At 37.9% G+C, this 26,763-nt stretch overlaps 1 protein-coding gene across 2 annotated transcripts in view; it reads left to right on the top strand.

Moving 5' to 3' along the window:
• PPP1CB (protein phosphatase 1 catalytic subunit beta) overlaps positions 1-19,287 on the top strand; it is a 29,476-nt gene extending 10,189 nt beyond the window's left edge. For both annotated transcript variants that reach the window (XM_050314242.1, XM_050314243.1), the window contains exons 2-8: positions 2,548-2,679; positions 5,441-5,671; positions 6,018-6,122; positions 11,023-11,094; positions 14,463-14,614; positions 16,179-16,313; positions 16,925-19,287. In XM_050314242.1, the coding sequence (XP_050170199.1) occupies positions 2,548-2,679; positions 5,441-5,671; positions 6,018-6,122; positions 11,023-11,094; positions 14,463-14,614; positions 16,179-16,313; positions 16,925-17,029 (932 nt within the window). In that variant the 3' untranslated portion in view covers positions 17,030-19,287. The remainder of the gene's footprint in view (positions 1-2,547; positions 2,680-5,440; positions 5,672-6,017; positions 6,123-11,022; positions 11,095-14,462; positions 14,615-16,178; positions 16,314-16,924) is intronic.
• The last annotated feature ends 7,476 nt before the right edge of the window (positions 19,288-26,763 follow it).

The raw sequence follows: 26,763 nt of genomic DNA, 5'->3' as shown, positions 1-26,763 counted from the left end.
AGGCTACTTCTCATAACATGAATGTTGCATATGGTGGACTTTCCTGGGTTTGAGTTCCAAAACTAGAATGTGTGTAGTAAGTGTGTGGTTAAACCGCTTCTTGGTTTTGCTCGCTATGAAATGTCTTAATTTTGGTGCTGCAAAACACTATGAAAGTAGGTAAATACAGAGGAGAATTTCATTGCTTAGCAAAACAGGTTAAATGAATGCACAGTTTTTAGTGGGAAAACTGGCGTTGGAGATATAGTTGTGCTGCGTGGAGCTTTGGTGTGACTTCATTGCAAGCTATGGGTTTCAAATACATCAATGGTTTAAATAAAATTATAGTCATTGTAATGTGAAGACTTGTTGTGCGGGTGGGAGCTTTCTTTTGTATAATCATAGTTTATTGTGCCTATCAAAAGCAATTTCTGGTCTCAGAAACGCATCATTATATAATCTGTTGGAATGCAAGCATTTGAAACTGAGACTATTAGAACGCTTTGGTACCTAACAAATTGGATAGTCCTGTGCAAAGCTGTGAAGCCTGAGATTTTTTTTTTTTTTGCTAATAACAGGGCTGAAGATATATCTGTAAGAACATCACTTAGGTGTTTGTGATGGGATGAAATGGAAGTCTGCAGGCATATATTGTTTGCTAGTCAGTTTGATTGTGTCTAATGTCTGCCTTTTTGTTCTTCTAGTATGTAAGCCAACATCTTAAAGCCTGAAGAATAACAACACAAAAAGTGTTCCTAAAAAGCTGTTTGCTTTCTCAAGTATAGTTGAAATCTTAATTAGCAAAAGGAATGTGACTTACCATATGGTAAGTATCACGTGGTACTGATTCAGAGCTTCACTGAAAGAAGTCATGTATGTGGCAGCCTTTTTCTCGTGGGGTTCTAATGAGCTAAGTAATTCCAATGTATCCTCAACTGCAGATAGAGTATCCCTCTTGCTATTTTGTCTCTCAAACTAGTTGTCCCAGGACCTAGTTTTGTATCTCTTTCCTGTCTTTGAAAACCACTTTAAAGTTCTGCCTTCTCATGTATTCCTGTGATTACTTCCTCACCTCAGTTTAACAAGTGTCTGTGTTTATTAAAAATAGATATTCATAGCACAGTGTTGGAATGGTCAGATATGTAGTTACACTGCATATCTGATATATGATATCAGATATGAATATGCAGTGATAACCAGAGCAGAACTTTTTGAGCTTAACACTTTGGACTGTAGTACTAGGTGACCCAGGACAAACTGTTATCCCTCACATCCTTTTTTCCCATTGCACAATGTAGATAATACTAGATGTAATGATACTGATGTCCTCTGTAAAGTAGGTTTTCTAGGAAATAAGCTGAAAGGAAAGGAAAGGGAGCTTATATTAATTAAAAGTTGCAAGCTTTCTCTTCTCTTTTGGACGGGGGAAGCAGGGGACCTAGGAAGTATGAAGAACTAGTTTTTACTCTTCTGTTCACAAATTTTATTAAACTTAGTGAAGTTGCAGCTAAAAGTTTACCAAGTTGTCTGTTACAGTGTTGGAATTTGAAAGCATTTGGATTTGAGCTGCTAAAGTTTTATGCCACTTTCTGGTGTAGGTACTGCTGTGGTTCAGTGCTGAACATTGCTTTCATCTGTAACAGATGGCAGGACAGGATGTTCGCCTGTTGTAGACACTGATACATTCTGGCTTATTAGTTTGAACTCTAAAGTTTGGTTTATGCTGAGATGCAAGACTGAACTGGATCGGCCAAAGTGCAGACACATTTGTTCTTTTTTGCTGCCTCATTAAAGACACATTAAAGCTTCTGACAGAGGTATCATGCAGATCTTTGTAGAAAGAAGCAGCTGCAGATAAACTTGCCAGAGGATGTTGGTTGGAGTGCAATGACAGGCAAATGCTTTTGAAAACTTAGCGCTAAATATAGGTCTGAGTACCTGACGTACAGGTTTTGTGAATTCAATTTCATTCCAATTAGAATGTCCTTGGCTGTAAAGGTTTCAGTAACTTAAGAGCCATAATATATGACTGAAAGTTTCATCAAACTTTCATAGTTCTTAGTGTGATGTTTCTAGTATGGCAGTTTCAGCTACCAAAAGTGTAAGAAAACATGCCTGTGGTTTTTCCGTGGTATTTAACTAGTCCTGTTGAACTTAACAATCCTGAAGAAATTTATTTTGTGCTAATGTGGAAGTGTTTTCAGGTTTGGGATTCCCAGGATTATTTTTTTTCTATGGTGAATACTGTAGCATAATGGGATTGTGAAATTAAACACTTTTTGAAGTTGCTATTTATTCAAATATGGACAAAACCAAGAATTAAATAGTTTTCTTCTGAGAACCTGATTTAGCAGGAATGCATGCAGACTTTTGAGAATAGATTACCACAGTGTCAGAGATTAATTTTAGAATTCATTGGACTGCATAATTCTGGGGCATTTGGTAAATATGTGGAATGTGCTGCTGGCTTTTTTTCAAATATAGGTTTCAAATACAGATCCTCTGGACTTACCTATTGCTGTATATCTGTGTGGTAGTTACCTTCAATTGTTAAATATCTCGTTTCAGTACGAGGATGTCGTCCTGGGAAGATTGTTCAGATGACCGAAGCAGAAGTTCGGGGCTTGTGCATAAAATCACGAGAAATATTTCTTAGCCAGCCTATTCTCCTGGAACTAGAGGCACCTCTGAAAATTTGTGGTATGTAAAATTGATATGTGTGTCCTTTACCTCCCTAAGCCTGTATAAGAGGCTAGACTTCTTCCAAAGTACACTGCTGTTAATAGGTATGCGAGCTTGTAAAAAACTTAACTGAAGTACTGTAAATACTGGATTGTAATCACCCTTCAACTTATTTATTAACAATAGACATTGTCTTGAGAAGCATAAAATTCCTTGAATTAGGCTTGCTAAAGTGTCATAGTATTAAAGTGGAAGCAGTCTCTGACTTTGTTATTACTTGCATGCTCAAAGATACATTAGCATCTTCCTGGCAGACCTAATGTAGCAGTGTTTCTTGCATTGAGAGGATATTACCAATTTAAAAAAACAGCCAAACCCACAAACAAACCACTAATGGCAAAGTCATTTTTAAATGACTAATTGCTTTGTAGGGTGGGAAGGTAAAACCAGACCAGCTTGCCTACTGACATGAAGTTGAAGGTAAAATCCAGCTTTATCACGTTTTGCTCACTTTAGTCTTTTCAGTGTAGTACAGTCTCATCGTATTCTGAGATAAAGAAAACACAGAAACTCAGGTAGATTGAATATAAGTCAAGGTCTGCAAAGAATAATTAGCCGACTTCAAAGTTAGTTTTTTCAAGTTTGCTTACATTGAGACAGTTGAAAGCGTGGTTAGATGAACAGTAATAGGGTGGCTAATGCACAGTTAATTAAGGCATATGTTATTTTTAAATTCGATTCCAAACACAGTGAAAGCACCAGAAAGTGTCAGGTGCATCGAAATTTAATATTAGAGCAATTGTCAAAGATGCATTTAGATAAAAGTGCAAGGAAGATGATCACTTTCAATAAAAGCAAAATATGCCAGCTGGTACAGCTTTGAACTATTATTTTAGTGTGCTCAGGCAATGCCTGAGGAACCGTTTTAGCATTGTCTTGTCTTACAATCAAGTCAGTTCAAAATCAGCTCTTACATCTTGAATGGCTGTGTTTTAATGTAAGATGAAAGAAACTCTTATGTAAATGTCCATTTTAAAATCGATGTGGCTTTTACTGTAAGGTTTTGTATCTGGTAGACTTCAAGTCAACTTGTGCTCATATTAAGCTGTGTTTTAAAATGTTGAGTATCTTGAAGGGAATAATAAATGCTTTGGTCCCTTTACAAAATTGTTTCTATAAAACGTTCTCTTACGCACTAAGTGCATTGGTCCCTCATGTGTGAGCTCATGTGTAACTTAGTCATTCAAGACAATGAGCACAATAATAATATTTTCTCAGTATACTTACTTTGTAGTTAATTCTCTTAGTCTTGAACTCTGGGGAGTGTATTGGTAACATGATTCTGGAGTACTAGACTCAGCACAGAAATGACTTTTTGGGGAGTCTGTTTTCTTTGGGTTGTGATCTGGAGACTTGTAAAGATTATTTAAAATAGGAATCGTTCTTGTTGCAACATACACAAAAAAGATTTTAGCCAGTGAAACTTCAGGTTGTGTCTGGAATTGGGTAGTGGATAATAGTCCTGTTTATTAGATCAAAATTGGAAGGTTATTCTTCTCCTTGAGTGAGAAATAGTTATGGAAGAATGCTGCCTGAAGAAGGAAATATTGTGTTTCTCATGAAAAATTTAAAGAGCAATGTAATATAACGTGTATTCTTACCACTGTATGCTTTAAGAATTGAATTAGAGAGCACACAAGTTTGGGAAGCTTTTTTAAGATGGAAAAAGTTGTGTGGAGGTTTTTTTCCCCTCTTTTGAGGCCATAGTAGCTAATACTCTTCTAGAGAAAACTGTGCTGAGCAAAGTCAGTATTTTGCCACTGAACAAGTAGCAAAAGTGAAAATGCATGTATGTAATGCTTTGTGTAAGGGACCAGGAGGTACTAAATTTAAATAGCATACAGCTTACCCTGAAGGCTTTTTGCATATCTTTTTTGCATTCAGACACTCTGGTAATGGATTCTGCAGTCAGCTGGAGTACAATGCATGTGTTCTACAAGTTACCATAGAGTAGCTTTGGTATCTTCAACCTATGGACAACTCACAGATAGTTGGCTTTGACTAGTATGTGGTGATGTAATTGCTGCACAGAGCTGTTCCATGGAAAAACCTACTTAATTTTAAAGCTGGCTGTGTGATGAGTAACATGACAGTTATTTTTCTTAAGAACAACCTGCAGTGTTGAATATCTTGTAAAGGATATTGGTCTTTGAGTCTTTGTATTGTTTTTACATGAATAATTGCATAAAAGGAGTGGTTAGTCTAAATGCTGGGGGATGGGAATCTTAGTACAGGGAGCTGACCTTTAAGGTAAGTGCTGTTTGCCAACACAATGTTCAGTTTCTCTCCAGTCTGTGTGAATTCTTTACTGATCTGTTTTTGCAGTAAATAATGTGACTTTTTCTTAGTACATTTGCTTCCTGGTCATATACCTGTTTAATTAGAGGTTGTCTTCCTGACCTTGTTTTAATTTGAATAAATTAAGGCTTGATTAGAAAGCTTATGCTTAACTGTGAGGACTTCTGTAGCTTTTGATTTTCATATTGGATCCATACCTGACATAGCAGTTCTGCAGATAGTATAAGTTATTTATATTTAATGAGTACTTCAGTTTTTAATATTAGCATAGTTCTTACCTTTCTGATAAATATTGCCAGTTTTAAAAAGCAATATTAATACCTTTTTTGAAATCAATGAATAGAAACTAATTGGCTTAAGTTTTTGACTTGTGTAGTCTTTGTTGTTGCACTAATCCTTGGTAAACATTTTTTTTATTCAGGTGATATTCACGGTCAGTATACAGACTTACTTCGATTATTTGAATATGGAGGATTCCCACCAGAAGCTAATTATCTTTTCCTTGGAGATTACGTAGACAGAGGCAAACAGTCTCTGGAAACAATTTGCCTATTACTGGCATATAAAATCAAGTATCCAGAAAACTTCTTTCTCCTCAGAGGAAATCACGAGTGTGCTAGCATCAATCGGATCTATGGATTTTATGATGAATGTAAGCAAAACCCATTACTTTTGAAAGACTGTTACAGACTAATATTGCGTTTTGGAGATGCTTCTAGTACTGACCCTCATACTGCAAGGGTTTCAACATTCTGTGAACCTGTTTTGAAACTTTCTAAAAAGACATTTCAAACCAATGTTAAAGTAACTCTAGAGCATAACTGTTTTCTGATGTCTTTGAAATGCTGTTGTAAGAGATTGAGACTTAAGTATGCTAACAGAAATAAAGCCCTATAAAGACAGTTTGCTAACATTTTTGGTTAGGTTGAGATGTGTATTACTAGCTGACTTTAAAAAAAACAGTCTTCTCTTCCTAATGCCACACCCTATTCTCACAGGCAAGCGGAGATTTAACATTAAACTCTGGAAGACCTTCACAGACTGTTTTAACTGTCTGCCTATTGCAGCCATTGTGGATGAGAAGATCTTCTGTTGTCATGGAGGTAAGCTGATGGCTACTTTTAAAACTGTGTCTACACTGATCTTTGAGTTAATGCTATACCAAATGGGGTGTGGATGAGCATACCTGATATTCAGCTGGAGATGTTTGACCTTGTATTGTCTGTAAAGGTCACTCTTACCCCCCAAGCTTTTCTGTGCGCTTGGCAGTAGACAGATGCTGTTCTTACCTAATACTCATGGCCCTCTCTTGCCTGAGGGGGAAGTGCCTGTGTAAGTATTCCCATCAGTATATCCCTCTCTGAAGAATACTGAATGCTAGAATTATTGCCGAACTTGTGCATGACTTGTTGCTCTTACTATTAACCTTAACTAATGTTAGCATCCTTAGCAGTGAAGAATAACTTTCACAAGCAAACACAGCTCTGTAGTCTTGGTCTCTTTAGCTGTTTTCATAACATGGAAGGGACTTCTAAGGTTACACAGTCAAACCTGGGGCTTCAAACAAGACATTTGTTAACACTGGAGCAGGTCAGCCATGGCTTGCATGGACTCCATAAAGCCTTTGTTACTAGAAAATCTACATTCTGTGGGCACCTGTCGCAGTGTTGCCCTGTTCTTGTACTGAAAAAAATGGTTGGTGTTGATCTGACCAAAGGTTGTGACTTGTCTGAATATCGGAACTTACCTGGGCTCTCTTCTTTGTAGAATGGGCCTGCCTGTGACTTTACAGACAATGATGCTTAACAGGTTTCCAGGGGTTTGCAGTGTCAAACAGTTGACAAGAATTTAAAATTACTTGTAATAAGAACCATCCTTCCTTTTGCAACTGCCTCCATTAATAAGCAACTTGATGCCTTGCGCTGAGTGCTGTAGAAATGGTTGGGTAGGTGTCACACCTGTGTTGTCAGCGAGATGGAAATTAGTGGAGGTGAAAATGCTGCAGAAACTTCTAGTTGAAACAGCTCCATTTGTAATTAAGAACTGTGTGATCCATAACTCCTGAGCAGAATCTTTGACGTTGTATTGATGGCTTCCATCCTGCCTTTATTAGTTATAGGTATCTCCGCAAGAGATGGCTGTATGGCATGTGCTGTTAAGATGATGCAGGATGTTCTTGTGTCTTGTTTTCTTACAGGTCATCTTTTAATCTTGTTCTCAAGCAGTATGGTGCTTTTTTTTTTCCAAGAACTATCTTACGAGCTAGATCTAGTTTTAAAAACTTGAGATACAAAATTACTTCTGCACTGAGGTAGGCAATTATCAGTGTCCAAAAACACTTGCAGTAAATTTGTCTCCAAAGAAGGCATGTGAAAGAATTACTCTCTTACTGTCGTCCTACTTTTTTGAATTTTGGGTTTTTTGGGAATGAATGGTGACAAAAATACTGGAGTGTTTCAGGCAAAAAATTAAGCTTAGGTGGAGAGTAATTGAAGCATCTTGGGAGGTAGAGTGGAATGCTATGACAAAACTGGTAGTTTTGTGAGTGTGCCCTTGAGACCCAAATTATGAGAAAGAGGCCTAGAAAGCTATTTTTCAAGAAAAAAGATTTAAAGTTTTAATGTAAATTGCGAAGGAGAGAATTTAAATTTTCCTATTTGATTAAGCAAGATGTTATTTTGTATGTAGTGTGCTTTAAGGATCCTCTTATGAAAAGTTACTTCATTACTGATTGCTGATTGCCCCTTAAACTTGTATGGGCTTCATCTGTAACCAAAATTAGTATCACTCACAACTGATCTGCAGCTATGAAATAAAGTGAAAAGATTACTAATGTGCTGTGTGCTCCTCATAAATGGAAGTGGACATTCAGCACATGAATAAGTTTTGCCCTTTTTCCACTCTTCTCCAGTCCTATCCAAACTGCGTTCCAGATCCAATGAAGTAAAGGACTGTCAACGCCTTTTCATGATGATACAACTATAATAAACACTGAGGCAGCAACACAAACCATTCAACTCTGCTGGAGGTTGAAGCTAGCATGTAGATATAAGGTAGGTGCCTTTTTTACTATATTGCGCATTTTTGCATAGTTTATTTTAAAAATATTGTCCTCTGGGATATATAATAAAACTTTGCAAAACCGCATAACATAGTAAAACAAAAGGCACCTAACTTAACCCCAGTAGGCTATCTACAATAGCTTAAAATCCTGAGTTATGTTTTTTATCTAGACTTTCCTGGGCATGTGTTTTGAGTTCTCTATCTCACAATGTAAGTCAAACCACTCTTCCTATCCCTGTGTTCAAATGTTCATGCTGTTGAAAGGATCTTATATTGTATCCTTCCCATCACCTCTCTCTCTGTTCCCACTCTTTCCACATTGCTCATACGTGTCATAATTTGTCCTTTCTTTTAGGCTGTCCTCTCAACTGACTTCTCACTTTTCTCTTTATCTCACTTCATTAAAGCTTATTCTGCATCTTTCCAACTTTTCTGTTTTTCTCTGCTTTGTATTCTCTACAGTTTCCCCCTTTTTATCCATGACACCACTGTCTAGTTCTAGTCTTTGGAGAACTTACATGACTGCTTTCAAGTTTTTATAAATTAAGTCCATGTTGTAGTGTCATGTTGATGAAATAAATTGGTATTGTGTTGGATTTAAGCTCTGAGATAGGAGTTGTGTTAGTTTAGTAGAATACTGCATTTATGTAGTATTTTCAGGCTCTGGAATTCTGGGGTTTTTTTGTTACATTAATGACAATGAAATGTATGTTGAAGTTTAAGTCTACTTGATTTATATAGTATTCAAAGATTACACTGTAAAAATAAGTACCCATCATACTTACTTTTCGAATTCCACCTGATCAGAGAGTGGTTCAAATCAAATTTGAGTCTGCCAGCAGTAATAACAATTCTTTCTCTGTTTTCTCTTGGGGAGAGGGGGTCTTACACTTCAAGTAGATAGTATACTGAAAGATACTTTTTCTGTGCTTAGCTGTATGTGACAAGATACCTTAATTGTGTACTTCTAGTAGACTGTAGTTTGCAGCAATCTGTGTAGTGGCAGCAGCTTGACAGTGAGCTTTAGCGTGTGTTTGCATTCTTATTTCCTTCACTTAATACTGATCATGTACAACTTTTATCTATAGATAAGAATTTGAGACATGAGCTACTTCTTTTTGTGCAGGAGGAGTTAGGAAAATACTTGGGAAGAGAAGACCTCTTCAGTGGTTACAAAGAGGTCTACAAATGTGCAGGCAGTTTTATGGGATTTTGCTATTTTACACTAGTGTAAAATAACACAAAAATTAACAGCCATCGGTTTCAGATGTGGTTTGTATTAAGATTTCTTTCTAAAGAATCATAGAATGGTTTGAGTGGGAAGGGATCTTAAAGATCACCTAGTTCCAAACCCCCAGCTGTGATCAGGGAACCTTCCACTAGACCAGGATGCTCAGAGTCCCATCCAGCCTGACCTTTCACCCCTGACCAGGGGTGAAAGGTGTTTTCGGTGCAACCTGAAGTGCTGAGAGCTGTAACTTCATAAAGGTCACAAACTGGTTGTGCTTATTTCACTGAGCTTGCCCATTGCTCTCTCAGGGTGTGGTGCTGAGTGCTAATGTAATGTGTATGCAAATAGAGCAGATCTGGGGAAGGGGAAGTGGTAGGTTGGTCAAAGTTTAAAAGCTGATTATCTGCTTGAATTTATATTAGTGTTCCTGTATTGTCTTGAAAATAGACTTGCCTGAAACTCCTTTGGTAAGCTGTTTAATTTAAGACTTCTGCCCTCCCTTACAACCTCAAGGTAATATCATGAAGACAACTTTAATAAGGTGGTGATGATGATAAAAGGCTTTATTTGCTTCAACTAAGATAATCTAAAATCTTATCACTTGGAAGAAAAAGTTCAAGTCTTTGGATCAAATTGGAGAGCATTGGAGTCACTGCTCCTGTGACACACACATTGACACTGTGCAAACTCTGTTAGCTGAAATTATTGTACGTGGTGACTCTTTTTCAATGATAGTTCTGGACTGACTCACGTGGATATGGTTTGTTAATATGAAATATGTTTCATCACAAATTGGGTCTTTATGTTCTAAAGATTGCAATTCTTTTAGCTCACTTGGCCTAGGTAATTTATGTCCCTAAATAAGGGTCCGAAGCGACTTGTTCAGATGCTAGAGCATCTCTTTTATGCCTGTGTTTCTCCAGTAGAGAAGCTTTAGACTGTGTCAACTACTCAAAGAGTGGCTTTGGAATCCCATGGTTTGGTTACAATTGCATGTTAAAGGCAAAACTTCAGAAAAAGAGCTGTAGCATTATTGTGGTTTTTTGAGTAATTGAAGTACTGTGGTTTTACAAATGACTGACCACCTCTGTGGTCCTTATCTATTGCAGTTGCACAGTCTAGGGTTTGTTTACAGAATCCAGTGACTGCTGCTTGGCTGTTGTGCGGTTGAACTCTGCCGTTCAGATGTGACTGTGATTCCAGTCACACCTCCAGGCTGCTTTGTCTTGTCTTTCAAACCTTGGAAGGGATTTTCCTTTAGCTTTTAGAAAGGAAGGTGGTTGTAAGCAAAGCTGTCTGCACCCGTTTGTGTTAAATAATGGGAATGCTATCCTTCAGTGGTTCTCTGTAGTGTCCTTGACAGTGTTAGGTTAATGGTTGGACTCAAGGTTCTCAGAGTTCTTTCCCAACCTAACTGATTTTATGATTGATGTTTATGATTTATGATTTATGTTTAAGATAATGTCCTTAACTGTAGAGGTCTGTGCCATGTAGATAAAAGGATGGTAATGAAAACCCTTTCTAATTTCACTTGTGTTAGTCTCTGTCCCTCTTTTCAATGACTTGTCTTACAGAAAACTGCCTTTTGTTTATATTGCAGTGGAAACAATGGATGCTGTATGACTTTGAACGTGAAATTTTGTGTTCTCTGGAACTTTTTTGCAAGTAAAATACATATATAAGTCACTTGTTTTCTTGTACTTCTACAGGACTGTCTCCAGATCTCCAGTCAATGGAGCAGATCCGGAGAATTATGAGACCTACAGATGTTCCTGACACAGGTGAGTGGCATGGAATTTACTGTAAATAGATCTTAATGATGGAACAGGTTTAATCAATTTGTGTGCAGGCAATATGATGACTTAACACAACCTTTGTTCACAGTACAATATTTCTTGGTGCCTTATAGGGTGTGAATCTTGTTCCTCCCGATAGCTACTTCATCTGAAAGCTTAGAGGTTATCGCGCAGATTGTTATTGCTTGTCATAACAGAGTAGGATACATTATTCGAGTTTGGATACATTATTCACAAGTTGCCCTGTAATGACTCGGAAGTCTAATGAAAGATAAAGGAAACTGAACAGCTAGTTCTTTTTCTTGCCTTGGTTAGGCACACACAAATCTTTTAGTCTGTCAAAGAACAGAACAGTTCAAAGATTCCTGAGTGTTAAAGTACTTGGGCTTCTCTACTTGAGACCTTGCCTCCTTTAAATTTGAAAATACAGCTCCTACTTCACTGCAGTGGGGATTTCAATTACATCTATCAAGGTGATAGTCGTGAAATTTTCTTCTAATGCATTATTACTTTGTTTAGAAATTTTGAATGCAAGTTACCAGTGTTTTCTGTACAATGTTCTTTTGAATGTTTCAACTAATAATACTTAGTGTCCCATTTATTACAAATCTTTTTACTAGTGGATTGAAAAGACTCTTGAGCGGTACAATGGGATAGTTTTTAGTTGTTTTCAGCAGTGGTCTGAATTAACTTTCAGAGGAAATACGAGATCTAAACCTGTTTTTAAACATAAACTACAATTACAGTTAAACTTTGGAATAGAAGAATTCTGCTTCATGTAATTTTCTTCAGTGCTGATGCATGGCAATAATTCAGGGACTAATATTAATATATCTACTGTCCCTTAAACAACCACACTTGTGTGCAAGCTAGTGCATACACTCTTGACACTGAGAAGTGTTATAGACTGGTGAATGAGTGTTTCTGTAGTATAAATTACTACATTGTTCTTCCTTTTATGCTACTTATTCACTCAGTGCATAACCAAATGTCAGTACAAATGAGTCAATCTTTACGTTTATCAGAGCTCTTAGGAAAGATAGTTCTGTTCAACAGGCGATGAGTACTGCCTTAGCCACCCCCACTTCAGGAATGCCCTTGCAGAATGTAATTCTGGTTTCCATGGACACTCCACTGTAGTCATATGTCTTCTTAGTACCTCCTAAAAATAAGTGTAGAGATTTCTTTTTAAAAGGCTTTTGTTTTGTGTGGTGTTTTGTAGTTTTAATTTCGCCTTCACAAGCAATAGCACTATGTGTACTGTCAGAGGGAAAATAAAACATCCCATCAGAAGCACGTGTACATATGGCACATTGACATAGAAGGTCTTGTCCTTTTGGATGTACTTAAAGTCACAAGCCCTTAAAAGCTATCCCTTTGTGGAGAGGTGTCACTTGGTGAATGTTTGTGGAGATATAGAAGTCTTTGGTAGATGTTTGTGTGGCTGTGCAAAGATTACATCATCATGAGGGTTTCTTTTAGCCTGATGGAAAAAAAAAAAGCCTTTTCAACTTGAACTGCAATTTAAAGACCTCTTAGTTAGGTGGCATTTTTGTGTGGTTTGGAAGCTGTTTTCTCAAATCTGACTCTATATTCCAACTTAAATCACTTGCCTTTAACAGCTAGACTATTTGCATTTTGTGAAGGCCAGGACATAAGTTACGTGTTTTGGTCAGCATTGCCACCATTTGCTTATTAGGGGATTGTAATTCCCTCTTTTGTGTAATTTTGAATGCCTTGTATCAGCCATATTATGGTATGCTCCTGGTCAGCCTAAGCTATTGCAGTTGTAGATGTTGCAGATTAAAATATAAACCTACCTGGGCAGCACAGTTTAGACAAACTTGTTGCAGGGTTCTTTTATACCACTGCTAACAATTCTAGCCTATTGCTCTGTATAAGCCTAAAGATTGTTTGATTTTGGGGAGAGAACAGAAGAGCAAGCACTTCCTAAGCAGCTGAGACAAGAAGCAGCTTCTGTCACTTGCTAGAAATTCGTGGTAAGAAACCATTAGGGATTGCAGTGCAACTGTTGTTGTGAAAAACAAGTTACTCAATATAGAACTAAATTTCAGTAGAGCTAAGCTTTTTTTGTATGCTGTCTGTATTCAGTAGTTTATTTCTAGGTAGAAATTGTATCTAAGATGTAGTTGTGCTTGTTCTGTTCTTTGTCTTCTAAAAGCAAATAAAGTTTTAGCTTCTCTTAGAGAGCAACTGTCTGGTACCAAAGACAATTTGATAACTGTATATAAATATAAAATGGTCTAGTTGTGCAGTAGATTTCAGACACTGGTTTGCTTGACTACAACTTGAAGGATCTGCTATTTAAGGAATAAAGTCTTCAATATTTTGTTTACCAAATAACCAGATGTAAATCAAACCTCTGAGTGCCTGAATGATGAAGGAACCTGTTGACATATCTTTCAGATTATGAAACAATGCTCTTAAGTATTTAAATGCCAATAGGTTAGTCATCACAGGTAAAGAAAGTACAATTTCATGGAAAGCTGTGAACTGCCTTTTGAATGTTTTTGGGTTTGTTTGTTTTGTAGTTAAATTGGCCTGCTTCTTTCCCATGTGAAAACTCATGGAAAGTTCTATGTATAAAGGCATTGCAGTCGATCTAGAGAAATCTTTTTTTAGTACCCAGTTTTAACTCCAGAGTTAGCTGACCTTTTGTTGGCAGGAGAAAAAAAGATCTTGCTAAAACACCAGAGAGGCTTATTGTTCCAGTTTAGATTCCAGACTGGTTGTCATGAGGCTTTTTGAAAAGTCAACAGCGGTCTGAGCAAACTGACAGTGCTACCTGAAACAATATATCAGCATTTTGCTGTGTTACATTTTGATTTAGTCACCTAAGGTTCTTCAGGTATGGTGAGAAAGGTAAGAATCAAAGTTGTTGCATGTTCAGAAGCTTATGGTTACAAATCTACTTGCTGGATTTATGACTGACCTTGCATAGCATTTTTTAATTTACTGCAGCTTTCAAACTAAGCTTTCTTGGTGTGCTGCAAAATTGATGGTTACCTTTTAATGCCCATGCATTTCAGTATTTTTAAACTCCTCAAATGCTCACTGTAAACACGGTGAGTATTACAATTAAATATTATTTCAGGGAACTGTTTGGCTCTGACTTTTTAATCTCAAGGTGTTGTCATTGGTGAGGGGGAACAGTCTCCAGATTTACGCAGGCCATACCCTTTTTCTGAGTTGCAGTTTAAAGTATTGCTACATTTGTTGTTAAAAACTTACTTTCTTTAGGAGAGTTTCTCTGTTAATTACAATAGAACTGGTTTACATTATAAAATGACACCTCTGAAGACTAGCATCTTCACTTGTGTTATCTTCCAAAGGTTTGCTCTGTGACTTGCTGTGGTCTGACCCAGACAAAGATGTGCAAGGTTGGGGTGAAAATGATCGTGGGGTCTCTTTCACTTTTGGTGCTGATGTGGTCAGTAAATTTCTGAATCGTCATGATCTGGATTTGATCTGTCGAGCTCATCAGGTATGAATTTTGTTACTGTTGCTTCTTAGAACCTCTCCTTCTAGTCTTTCTGCCTCTTTGGTTCTCCTTTTAAGTAGGATATATTTGAAACATATTTTGCATTCTATTACTTCTACAGAAAAAAGATTTTCCTAATTAAGAGGCTGTAAGGCTGTGTCCTGTTGACTCATGTTGAACTGCATATCTGATGTCAGTGAGGTAGAATACGAACACTAGATTTCTCTATGGATCTTTTCCTTTTGTACTCTCTGCTAAGTGTTAGATTGTATGTAAACATTAGAAGTATGGTGTCCAGCTTTAAAGTGGCAAAGTGACTTGAACTTGAGATTTACACTGAAGTTTCAGAGTTTTTCCATTTCAGTAGTAGACGGTTCCCTGGTGGTTGTGGCTTACACTACCTCTGCTTCACTTTGTCAAAGTATTAAATGCACTTTGAATATTTCTACAAACAAGTCTGTAAAAAAATCTTTCAGTCTTGCCTTTGTTTCATCTATTTAGAATACTTTGGCATAGCTTAGTTTCTGCACATTTCACTAAATCAGGTTGGTTTTGACATTGTCAATTTTTAGTACACTTCTTTTGTCAAGTTATTTTAAGCAAGAGTCCTACCTAGGAGGACATAAGGTTTCACTTTCCTGTATAATATTTCGGTTTCATTATTTAGTCAGTTTTAAAAGCTCTTTCCTGTTGTGAAACAAAAATAGGCTCTTTATTCTGTGTCACTGTTAGGCTTGGGTACACTATCAGAACACTTAAATATTTCTTTGTAATTCTACTGCTAAAACATTACAGAAGATTTAATGTTCGTTCCACACATGCTGGCTAGATTTCTTAATTGCTGATCAAAATTGCTACCAGTTTCCTGTATTCATATGGTCACTTCATATGGTCACTTCTTCATAAAAGAAGTATGTCTTTTAAAAGATCATGCTGATTGCACCAAGGTGAGCAGCTGATGCACTAGTTTCACTATGTTGTAACATGAGGTTTCTATTTTGAGGAAGAGAGAACATCCTCAGCTGATGCATCATACTACTTGCATGATTTTAAAGGTGTGTTATGCTCATAGGCAAAATATGTCAGACCCACTTCACTTTTGGAGCATCAAAATTATAAAAAAGCCTACACTTGAGATTTATAGAATCAGCACCAGTGTAAGTGAGACTTGATTATTACAAGTTGCAATGAAATGGTATCCAGATTTTTGTGGGCTCCATGCTAATTAGGTCAAACATCCACATGCTATGTGTAAACCATAAAATGCTGGGAATACTTAAACTGGCAGTGCATAATTGGACTTCAGCTATGAAAATACTGAACACTCAGGCTGATGTGTGTTTAACATTGGAAGCGTCAGACATAGGGTTTGCTTCTTGGCTTGTCATTCAGTGTCAGGTAAGACAAAATGAATAAATTTGCCCTGTCTGAAAGTCAAGGTATAAAATAGTTTTTTGAGTCCTTACCATCTTTCTAATATTAAGTCCTGTTGGCCTCAAGATTAACCTTTTCTCTTCGAACTAATCTTTTCTTATGTAAACTGTATTGATTTCTCTGGTGTTGACAGGTGGTTGAAGATGGATACGAATTCTTTGCAAAACGGCAGTTGGTCACCCTATTTTCAGCTCCAAATTATTGTGGAGAGTTTGACAATGCAGGGGGCATGATGAGTGTGGATGAAACTCTGATGTGTTCCTTTCAGGTATGATATATTTGTGCATTAAGTGTTACTGTAGGTGTTGGGCTGTGTGGACCAAGTTAGTCTGCTTGTTGCTGTGCTCATGGTTAGTGTAGAGCAATATACTTGAGCTGCAGAAAGGTTGTGCAGGAGGATGGCGTTTGTGGACAACTGAACTGCAAACCAACTGTTCTCCAGACAACTGGGATTTGATGTTTTCCAAACTACTGCATTTTAAGTTATTCACTTTATTCAGATGCTCATTTCAGAGTTTAACTGGGTGATTATTTTTAGTCATACCTAGTGATTGGAATACCCAATTATGTGAACTAATAGACTATAAGGGACCCTTTTAGTATGGTTACTCTGATCAGATTTTAGTCTCTATTCCCTCGTGGACATGTTTTCAACCCTTTTCTTTCATATTTCCACCCAATTGTAGTGGCAGAACTGGAAGGATATAGAAGTAGTATTGTTGTATGCAGAGTTAAGAAATCTGTCGGATTGTGACGTGATTCCTTCCCACCATCCTCAACCCTCTTGTTCCTGCAGAACAAGATTTTATGCTGTCTTAACAGTATTTGAAATGTTCTTAGTTATTGCTGACTCAAAGGAACTTTTTTATTTTCTCTAAGATATTGAAACCATCTGAAAAGAAAGCCAAGTACCAATATGGTGGACTGAATTCTGGGCGTCCAGTCACTCCACCTCGCACAGCTAATCCACCGAAGAAGAGGTGAAGAAAGGAAATAATGTAGAAAACACCATCAGATCTGTCAAGGACAAAACTCCATATTACAGTATATAATAAGTGTGCACTGTAAAACCATCCAGCCATTTGACACCCTTTATGATGTCACACGTTTAACTTAAAGAGACGGGTAAAGGATCTTTATTAATTTTTTCTAGTAGAAAGATGTGCGACACTGTATTGTAACAAGCATAGCTCCAAGTTCTAATATCCAGCATAGAGTGAAAAAAAAAAATTAGGAGGAAAACTATTGCAACTTACATATTCACATTTACCACGGTTTTTAAAGTTGACCAACATCCCAGTTAAAACTTGATGTAATAGTTAAACCAGATGAGAGCATGATGTTCCATTTGTGTAATGTGGTCTTATTGTTGCTTGATTGCTTTTACTTTGGTTATTTTGTAGCTAGAATGATGCGAATACAGTATCTAGTCTTATTTCCTGGCTCCATGAAATTGAAATGAGGAAGGGGCTTTTTAGAACAGCCATTGATCTCTTATCCTCCCCCAATCCCTCATTTTTCATAATAATGCTGCCCAAATGTGTGCCCCATTATAAGGCAAAGTTTATAGTACAGTAGTGATTAAAAGACAAAGTAAATCCCAAATGCCCAGACTAGACAGCTTGACAGCCAACATACATTGAGACACAGAAACCTGTCCTGAAATTTTAACTTAAACTGCCACACAATGGATTTGTGCACTACACTATTTTAAATTATTGACGTTACACTGTGCGATGGCACTTCATTTAACTTAGATAGGACAAAAATGGTATTGCCTATTAGTTGGTAACTTGATTAAGTGGTACCTTGGCTTTAGTTTTATTAGCATGAAACACCTTTGGCATGCTTAGCTTCCAGGTAATTCCCTACCTGCATCGAAATTCATCTTACATAGTTCCACAGAACATGAAGATCCTTATTTGCTAAGCCTTTAAAAGCTGATGTTCTTTTTCATAAAGAGGATGTGTTTAAATGGATGTTCACCACTGTAAAATAGGCTAGATGAGTGGTGAGTTGAAAATGCTACAGGAATGTCCAACTTCATAGTAAGGCTTATGTCACTAAAGATTATATAATTTGGATTTTCATGATCAAATTTCATATACTATTGTATAGACTTCTGCTTTGTAGTGTACTATAGTAGCAATAATTTCTGTACATGATCAAGAGTTACGCAGTATTTCTTTTCACTTCTCTCCTTTCTTAAAAGAGTTAACATTGGCAAATGGCAAGATATAGAGAAGATACAAACTATATAGTAGGACAAATGAAAGGCACAGATTTGTGATGCTTTAGGATGCAATACTTATTGGACATAACTACAAAAGCTTTTACTGAATATTGTCAAATTTGTAAGATTCTTTGGGGGAAGGCTGCAGATTTATACCATTCTAAATGTACATCAGTAGATGTAAAACTCTTGACTTCAGTATTGTCTTTGAAAATGTTGAATTGAGGATTCTGGTAACTTCCGTTTTATGAACTGGCACATTATATGGTGCAAGAGGTATATTGATTTCTGACACAGTGAGCAAGTTCTTTAAAATGGATTTCAGTCTCTTTTCTAATTCCATTTTGTTTTAAATGCATATTTTAAATGTAGGTTTTTTCATTTAGTAAAAGTTGTCTAATTCATTTGAATGAAGTCTGACTGGTTATTTTAACATACCTTACTGTTACTCAAAAAGTGTGGACTTGCTTGTTTTTTAAAAAAAGGAAAACTTACAAAATATTTATCTGTTAATGATTTATATTGGATTGGTCTGTGGTTTTGAACAATGGTTTATTTTACCCCACCTTGGAGCAAACACCAGTTTCAATGCTTAGAATAAAATGTAGAAGTAGATTTCTTTTGATACTGTTTGAAGACACTTGTTCTTGAAAGTCAGTGATGAGAGCTGTGTGAGAGTAACTTCAGTTTGTGACAAGGCAATTAATGAAAACTAATCTGTAAGCCTTGACATGGTAACTTCCTGCTCTAAGTCCTTGCTTACTTGAGGTTTAATTCTACAAGTTTTGAAAATGCTGGGTTTTACCAATCTCCAGCCTCTATGTTACCAAACATCTGGATTAACACTTTCACGTTTTTTCTTCAGTTTCTGGAACAATGTCTTCTGTATCATGAAATGTCCAGGTGTAAAACTGTATGTTGTGTGAGTACCTAACATGCTCGCTTGTGTTACAGATGCTATGTCAAAAGAAAAATAAAGTCTTTGGGCCTTCTTCTGTGTCCTAAAGAACTAGGAAATTTTCAGTTTATTTTATGGCACTAGAAAGCCAGATCTGGTGGTGGTATTCTAAAGAATTGGTATTTTTATGTAGCAGCGATCACTTGAAAAGGTTTTGAATGGTGTTTTGATTTCTGGAGAGATGAGATGTCTGCTAACATTCTTCATCACCCTATATTGCAGAAAATATACATGATTTTTAATAATCTTACTCCTACAGATATGATAGATATTCCATACTGAAAGCAAGTCAGGTACATAACAGAACTCGCCACTTTAGCTTAGGCTTGCAGCATTAATATAGATCTCTATTTTTGATATTGTCTATTCTGGAAGAGGTAGAAAATCATAGAATCATAGAATTAACTGGGTTGGAAGAGACCTCTGAGATCATCGAGTCCAACCCTTGATCCAACCCCACTGTGTTTACTAGATCATGGCACTCAGTGCCACATCCAGCCTCATCTTAAAAACCTCCAGGGACAGTGAATCCACCACCTCTCTGGGCAGGCCATTCCAATGCCTGATCAAAAAAAAAAAAAGACAACCTGAATCTAATTCTACTCAGATAAAATCAACTTTTTTCCATGGAAATTGCTAGTGGTCTAATTGCTAAGAATTTTTTCCACATAAGCATCTTGTCTATACAAACCTTAAATGCTGTTAAGTAGCACAGTGTGGCGTGCTGGGAATTAACAGGAGGATTCTCAAATGAACTGTTAATAGGCGTATAAAACATTACACCATTTGAGATACATTTTTGTTTGTTCTCTCCCCCCTCCCTTTATCTGACAGTGATACTCTTTCCTGATTTCATCATAGAATGATGGCACCTGTTCCCTTCTGGCTGCTGAGCATTTTGTGATTCCCAAACACTAATTTAAAGTGTGCTGCAAGCAGTGCTTCCTTGGTCTCTTTTATGCTGATTGCTCCGAGATTCTTGTTTTACAGCATTTTTTTTTGGTGTGTTTTGTTTTCCTTAGTGTTTTTTATACATGGAATATTCATGATTGTTTGATGCTTTAAAGGAGGAAAAAGTGTTTCATATGGTTGTGGTTGTGCTGCTCTAATACCTTGAACACTATTTCTGTTTAGGTAGCATTGTTTGTACTGAGCTGATGTATTTCCAAAAGATGCTGTAGAAACAGACTCCCTGAAAACACTGTAAGGGGTCTTACAATAGTGGACTGTGTTTGGTTTGCTACATCTAGGCACATAGATACACTTGTGGCCACTGAAGTCTGAGTTGGTCTTTTTTGCTTCTGAGTTTAGAGTGCAAGTGTACTACTGCCAGGCACCAACAAGCTTCACGATTCTGTTGTGAAGGGAATCTGCATTTGTACTGTGCTCTTTGAGACAGGAGTGTCTCAGCAGATGTGTCACACCTAGGTAGGTGTGACACAGCTTGTAACACCCTAGTGCTGTCGGTGCTGGGTACTTACTTTCCATCTGGGAAACAGATGGAAATTCTTCAGATCTGTGGAAGGAAGTCACTTTTGTTGTCAATAACCTACATCTCTGTGGTAATGTTTGAACATAGAGATCTACCTTGCCATGTTTCTACCAAAGCTGGAGTTGATGAGCAGAAAGGTATGTCTTATATGAAGAAGCATTCCTGTCTGTGGCTTATCTTTTGGTAAGTGCAAGAGGATATTGCCATCATACTGTTAAAATTGTTAGATTTAATTAATGGAGCTCTATCCGGTTAGTTTGGGTGTGGAAGGCTCATTTTTGCTTTGTTGTAATAGAATGATAAAAGACACTATTTCTGTTGAGTATAGTTAAACTGAAGGTGACCTGAGAGTAACTGTTATGGATAGCTGGAATTATCAGAACATGTAGATAAACACAAATATTCCGTGCTTGGCCTTTAGTTGTAGAGGCTTATGTAGATAATAGCTGTAAAAACCTAGTCTTCTACCAGGTGCTGAACTTCTTCCTGGCAGAGTAGTATCCATGGCTGGTGTTTCTGGGACTGTCCTTGATACCAGGTTTGCTGGAGATGAAGATGCCTTATACAAACCTGACAGGTAACATTACAGCTTAGTAAAGAGCAGAGACAGCAGTACCGTCAATGTTGTATTGCTTTTGAACTTGAGTTGTAACTTGATTCCATGATTGGCATACATCTTTGTAATGTACATTAGGATAAAAATGAATATTTGACTTCAAATGAACTGTGAAAAAAGCAAGGACAAGAGAACGTCTCCTTATTCTGGAGCAGAGATGACTACAGCACAGTCAAATGTCTGAGTCCACAAGGGCTAATATTCTTTAAAGAACCGTGAGGGGCTTTTAATACAACCAGAGTTGCAGTGCAGTTCGTACACATAGCCATTCCTGTCAATAAAAAGGAACTCGATACCAGGGTTGGGATATTTAGGCAAAGCCCTGGATATTTCTTCTCTGTCATCTGTTTGTTTGCACTAATTAGCAATAGAAGCTTTCAAGTTCACTCTCAGTGCAGCTGTATACCTTTTACTCCTGGATCGTATACTGCTGATTTGTTCCAAAGGCTTGTCAAGGTTTTGTGGACAGTATCTAACCAGGTGGCTGCATGTAACTCATGAGCTTACAACCAAGCATTCGTCTCACTGCATGTACCAGATGATGAAAGCCGAAGGAACCTCAGGCCATGATGGACTGAATTGGAAAACCATGTGGCAGCAAGTCACCGTCGGGACAGTAAATAAGTTACGTAGGTAAGACACAGGATTTGGTACTTGTTTTGGGCTTGCCAGATTCTCATCTTCCATGGATTTCTGGAGCTGGTAGTACCTGAGCATCTTCCCTGCAGATCCCTTGAGCTGTTGGGAAACCAGCAAAACTGTCTGGTTACTTGTTATGTATCTTAGTGTGCTGTGTTAAAATTAATAATAATGTTAATTGGTAATAAGGACATCTTATTCTCTTCCCCAGTATCCTGTTCCAACTCATATTAATCTCTGCATCTGTATGTCTCAAGAAGTGAAAATTTAAGAACAATTCAGAATAACTGTTTGCCACAAACTCGTCCTAATACATGGCTCTAATCTTTTCCAAGAAAAACTTACTGCTGCCTGAAACAGTCAAAACAAATAGAGCTTTAAACAGGTAATACATATTGCATGTGGCCTCGCACAGCCCCTTTCCTGGGTTCTGCTGCCTTAGTTAAAATCTGCAGCCCAAGCTTCCTTTTAGTGTGCTGCAGACAGTCTTGGAAGCAACCATATCAGAAAGCAGGTAATAACTACATCCAGCTGCTAAAAGAGAACAGCAGAAGCTATTTTGTATCTTCAGGTAAGCTTTATGTTAAAGATGAGAAAAGCTCCTAGGCAAAGCTCTATAAATGAGCACCACTTGGAAAAATCCTCTTTAAATAGAATAGACATGCCCAGATATTGAGTTTGAGTGTTTAAACTTCACCCGAGTTACTGTTAAATGGAGGAAGTAGGCAGGATTATAGTCTGTCTACTCTTACAGAGAGCTGGTTTTCAAAAATAGTGAACTGTATTTGCAGAGAGGAAAATATTAAACTACAGATTTTTCTCCTTGGTAGAGAGTTCTGCCTGCACCTATTGTTTTAAAGGTTTGACTCTTCAGGTTTCAAGAGAGAATGCTGTGGATGGATCCGATTAATTACTGAAAAGGCTTAGCCAGGAAATAAACCTGCTATCTTGAGAACAAAACTGGTGCAGCTCATGGCATGAAGCAGAGGAGCACACAACATCAATGAATGCAGAGGATAAGTGTAGCAAGTAAATATATTCCAGTGTAGGTTTTCTCTCCATTGTTCTGAAGTCCCAACAAACATAATGTAATATGAAAATAGTCACAAGTATTTCACATTGTTCCCTCTGGCTACTTCCAAGCAGCATTTCTGCAGTTCCTTATTGTCTTATCAAATTTCTGGGCAAGTATAAATTAGTAATTTTGTACTAGCTGCCCAGAATATTTTATATTTCAGGTTCTATTCCTCGGTGGCTTCTTGCAACTTCCCCAAAGACACAATGTATATCTTGCTGTGGAATTCTGGGAGAGGGAACATGTTAGGAGAGCTACTTTTTTATAGATGCCTTAACTGCATCTGAATTGCATCTAATTTCCATGAGGCTGAGTTAAGAAAATGAGCTAAAAGACATAAGACCCCTTTCTGTTGAAGCAATAAGGGAGAACAAACACCTTATTTCTTTCCTACTGAAGGCTCTTCACCTAAAGGTACAACAAGCAGCTGACACACTAGGCTTAGAGGCTCTCACTTTGCCTTTACCACCTAGAGTAAGAAGACAGGTATTGTTTTCCTTAGTGCGACTTGTTTATACTAATGCTATACAAGAATTTAACACAGTTAATGACAAAGATGCAATCCAGTTGACGGAATTTCTTTTATGTTCAAATTAGTCTGGCATGCAGATGCCATCTAGTGGTCAAAGGGCAGTGAATGGAAAGCTATTCCTGTAGCTACAGAATTGACACTTTATTGCGTGTTTATCCTGCACTTGTCTCACATGGAAACCTTATTCCTTGGTGAGTACTGAAATATATCCATAGTGCGTGGCTTCATAACAACTCAGATCTTTGAAACTAGGCTTACCCCAGTTAGATGTACAAATTTATTTCCTTTAAGTTTTGCAAGCTTTGTGAAGTCTCTTAACTTACCTGAGGATTCTGAAGGGTTGGGGTGGAGGGGAGTGGAAGTCAGAGCTGCCATGAAAAGTGTAGAAAAGTTGAACTTTGTCTTAGGTGAAAGTTTCTGGGTTTCTTGCCTAGGCTGGAATCTTCTTTTCCCAAGTTTAACCAAGTAAGGTGGAATTATTTGTATTAATTTCCAGTAGTTGGATGAGGACTGGTGGAAAATATGTAAGAAAAAGTATAAATATGCTTAGATCTGATATAAATCAAAACTACAAAAAAAGGAAAAAAATGGTATTGGCTGAGATGGGGAGATGCCATCAGATTAGGGCTGGTATTAAATTTTAATATATAACCAAATATTGCATGATTTTTGTTGTTTTTGATTAAACAGTTCTTCTCTGCTCTACTTATGGACTTGGTATTACAGACATATACTGTTGAAGAGATTTGTGCAGTTTAGACTTGATTTGAGAGAATCATTGTTTAGCCACATTTCACCAGTTGTCTACCATGAGTTCCTCTTAAAAAGTTTTATCTACACTAGTGTGTTAGTTCAGAGCAGTTCTGGGTTGTTGAAGTGGTTCCTTCTGATTGTTCTCATGTACTGGTGTTGATTGCAGATCTCATGCTGTTATGTGCAAATTGGAATTTTCAGTTCAGTTTTGTGCAACACAAGTTTGTTCCTAGGGTATGCCTGTGGTGTCAGGGATCCAAAGTACGGAGTGGGCCATATGGCTGTGAAATCCCTCAGCAAGGATGGGTGACACTTGGGTCCATCGACAGATAGAATGGAATCAAAGTATGAAAAGCTTATGTGACATGGAAGTGTCACGGTGCTGTGTAAAATCAAATTGGTACCTGCACTTCTGACACTGTCGAGTCATACTGCTGTTCCACAATGTACCCAGCGTTTTCCTCAGTAGCCTTTCCATTCTTTCTGTCATACTTTGTTGCTCTGATTTTTTTTTCTTTATTGTCTTTCTTTTGACTTTGGTGACTTTCTTTCTGACCAGTGGTGGCAAAGTCTCTTTGGCTTCCCAGGTGCTCCAGTATGATGGCACCTTAGGCTGCAAGGAAATATTAATTTTTTAATCTCTTGTGAGGACTGAAATTTTTGGTGGCTGGATAATCTCTCAGCAGTAGGCAGAGGCTATGGCCCTCAATAGTCACCTGCCACCAGAAGAACAACAACTGGGGGATGTGTAGAGTTCAGAAAGATTGAAAAGTCTTCTTGAAGATCAGGGCAAAACAAACAAACAAACCCACCACACAACATTTTAAGGTGTCATAGCATGTGTCTACTACAAAAATACTTAAGAGATCTCTTTGGAAGGATTCAGCCTCTTGTGCTTGTAGCAACTGATATTCAACCCAGGCAAACTTACTGTTTTCCTATCTATACACCTTGTTAAAACAACAAGGGGAACAGGCATGTGAGGCTTCAGGTGGAACTAGTACATGGGCCTGAGTGTGTGGGGAGGCAGTGAGTTGCTAATCTGAACAGGAGGACTGTTTAGGCCTTTAAAAGCCTAAAGCTCAGATATGGCTGAGAGCTGTAGGAGAAATCTGCCATGAAGCAATTTTGTCTCAAAGTGCTGATTTCCTGCCAATGTCTGTCCAATGAACTACACCAACTGCACACAAGGATAAAGTGTTTGTGGTGTAACCTTCCTCACCTTCAAGAAACAATACAGCATTTTCCCTCTATGAATGGGTATGAGCTGATGACACTGCACACATCCTTGCGAGCAGTAGCAGTGACAAAGAGTGGTTGAGGTGTCAGTTTACTTAGCGTGAAAGGCTGACCCTGTAGTAATGTTTTTTCTCTTCCACATTCCTGAAGAGTTTCATGGCTGCCCTTCCTTAGGCAGACCCTGGGAGCAACAGCATAAAGTTTGTTCTAGAGGAGATGCCTTGTACTGCTGTGTGGTAACTTTAGGATCAGAGGCTTGGATGTCAGCTACAGAGCTGCTATGTCAGTAGGCAGCCTGCAGTCATGGGTTGGTTTTGTCCAAGTGCCCCTGGGGTGGCAGGAGAAAAAGGATGTGTTGTCCTGCTTAGTGGCATGATTTTGCTCCAGATATATAGGATTCCAGTGGGAAGTAGACAAGCTGGTATCATAAGAATTTCGGGTGGTTAGTTACAAAGGGGAGGCCATGCTGGAAGGTGTGCTGTTCACAACTGCAGTCTAAAGCAAAAATGAGAAGGGAATAGAGAAGGAAGAAGTTGTAGATAGCCATGGTCCCATCTACCTGGAACTTGTAGCAGGCCTGACAACAGATCTTGGGCAGCCTATGTGCTAGACTAATTAAAGTTCAGGAGCAGGAAACTCTGGAAAGGTGGTAGGAAGACCAGTATCTTCAGGAAGCATTTGATTTCCCTCAAGAGTTTGGATATCCAGCTCTTTGATAGCAAGTCACGGGCCAGCTACAGAAAGAAAGTCAAGGTCAACCTGATCATTCAAGAAGCTTTCATACACTTCTGATCATCAGATACTCTCTCTGCTTGTGTAGGTGAAGGTGAGCATGAGGTAACGTGGTGTGGAAGTGCATTCTATACAGAATGCTTACTGGTCCTTCAACCTTCCTCAAAACTAGGAGTGGGATACTTGCCCCTTACATTAAGCTACACTGTTAAGTTTGGGCTGTTAGTCCCCATGTTGAACCCCTAAGAGAAGTTTGTATTGACCCACTCATTCCTATGTGTACTTTCCCAATCCCTTCTGACCACTCAGATTTCCACCTCAAATTACCTGACTTGCTGACTTGTGGTTTTCTAGAGTGTGGGCTTAGCTGTGTATAAAGCTGGAAGGACATGATAACACCAGAAAGGATGCTTCAGCAAAGGCTAGGCTCAGAATAACTGGATACCTTC

The sequence above is a fragment of the Myiozetetes cayanensis genome, unplaced genomic scaffold (genome assembly GCF_022539395.1).
Source record: "Myiozetetes cayanensis isolate MyiCay16 unplaced genomic scaffold, myiCay2020 scf2-11, whole genome shotgun sequence".
Classification (NCBI taxonomy): Eukaryota; Metazoa; Chordata; class Aves; order Passeriformes; family Tyrannidae; genus Myiozetetes; species Myiozetetes cayanensis.
Note: the sequence above shows the minus strand (reverse complement) of the source record. Positions and strands in the feature narration are given on the sequence as shown.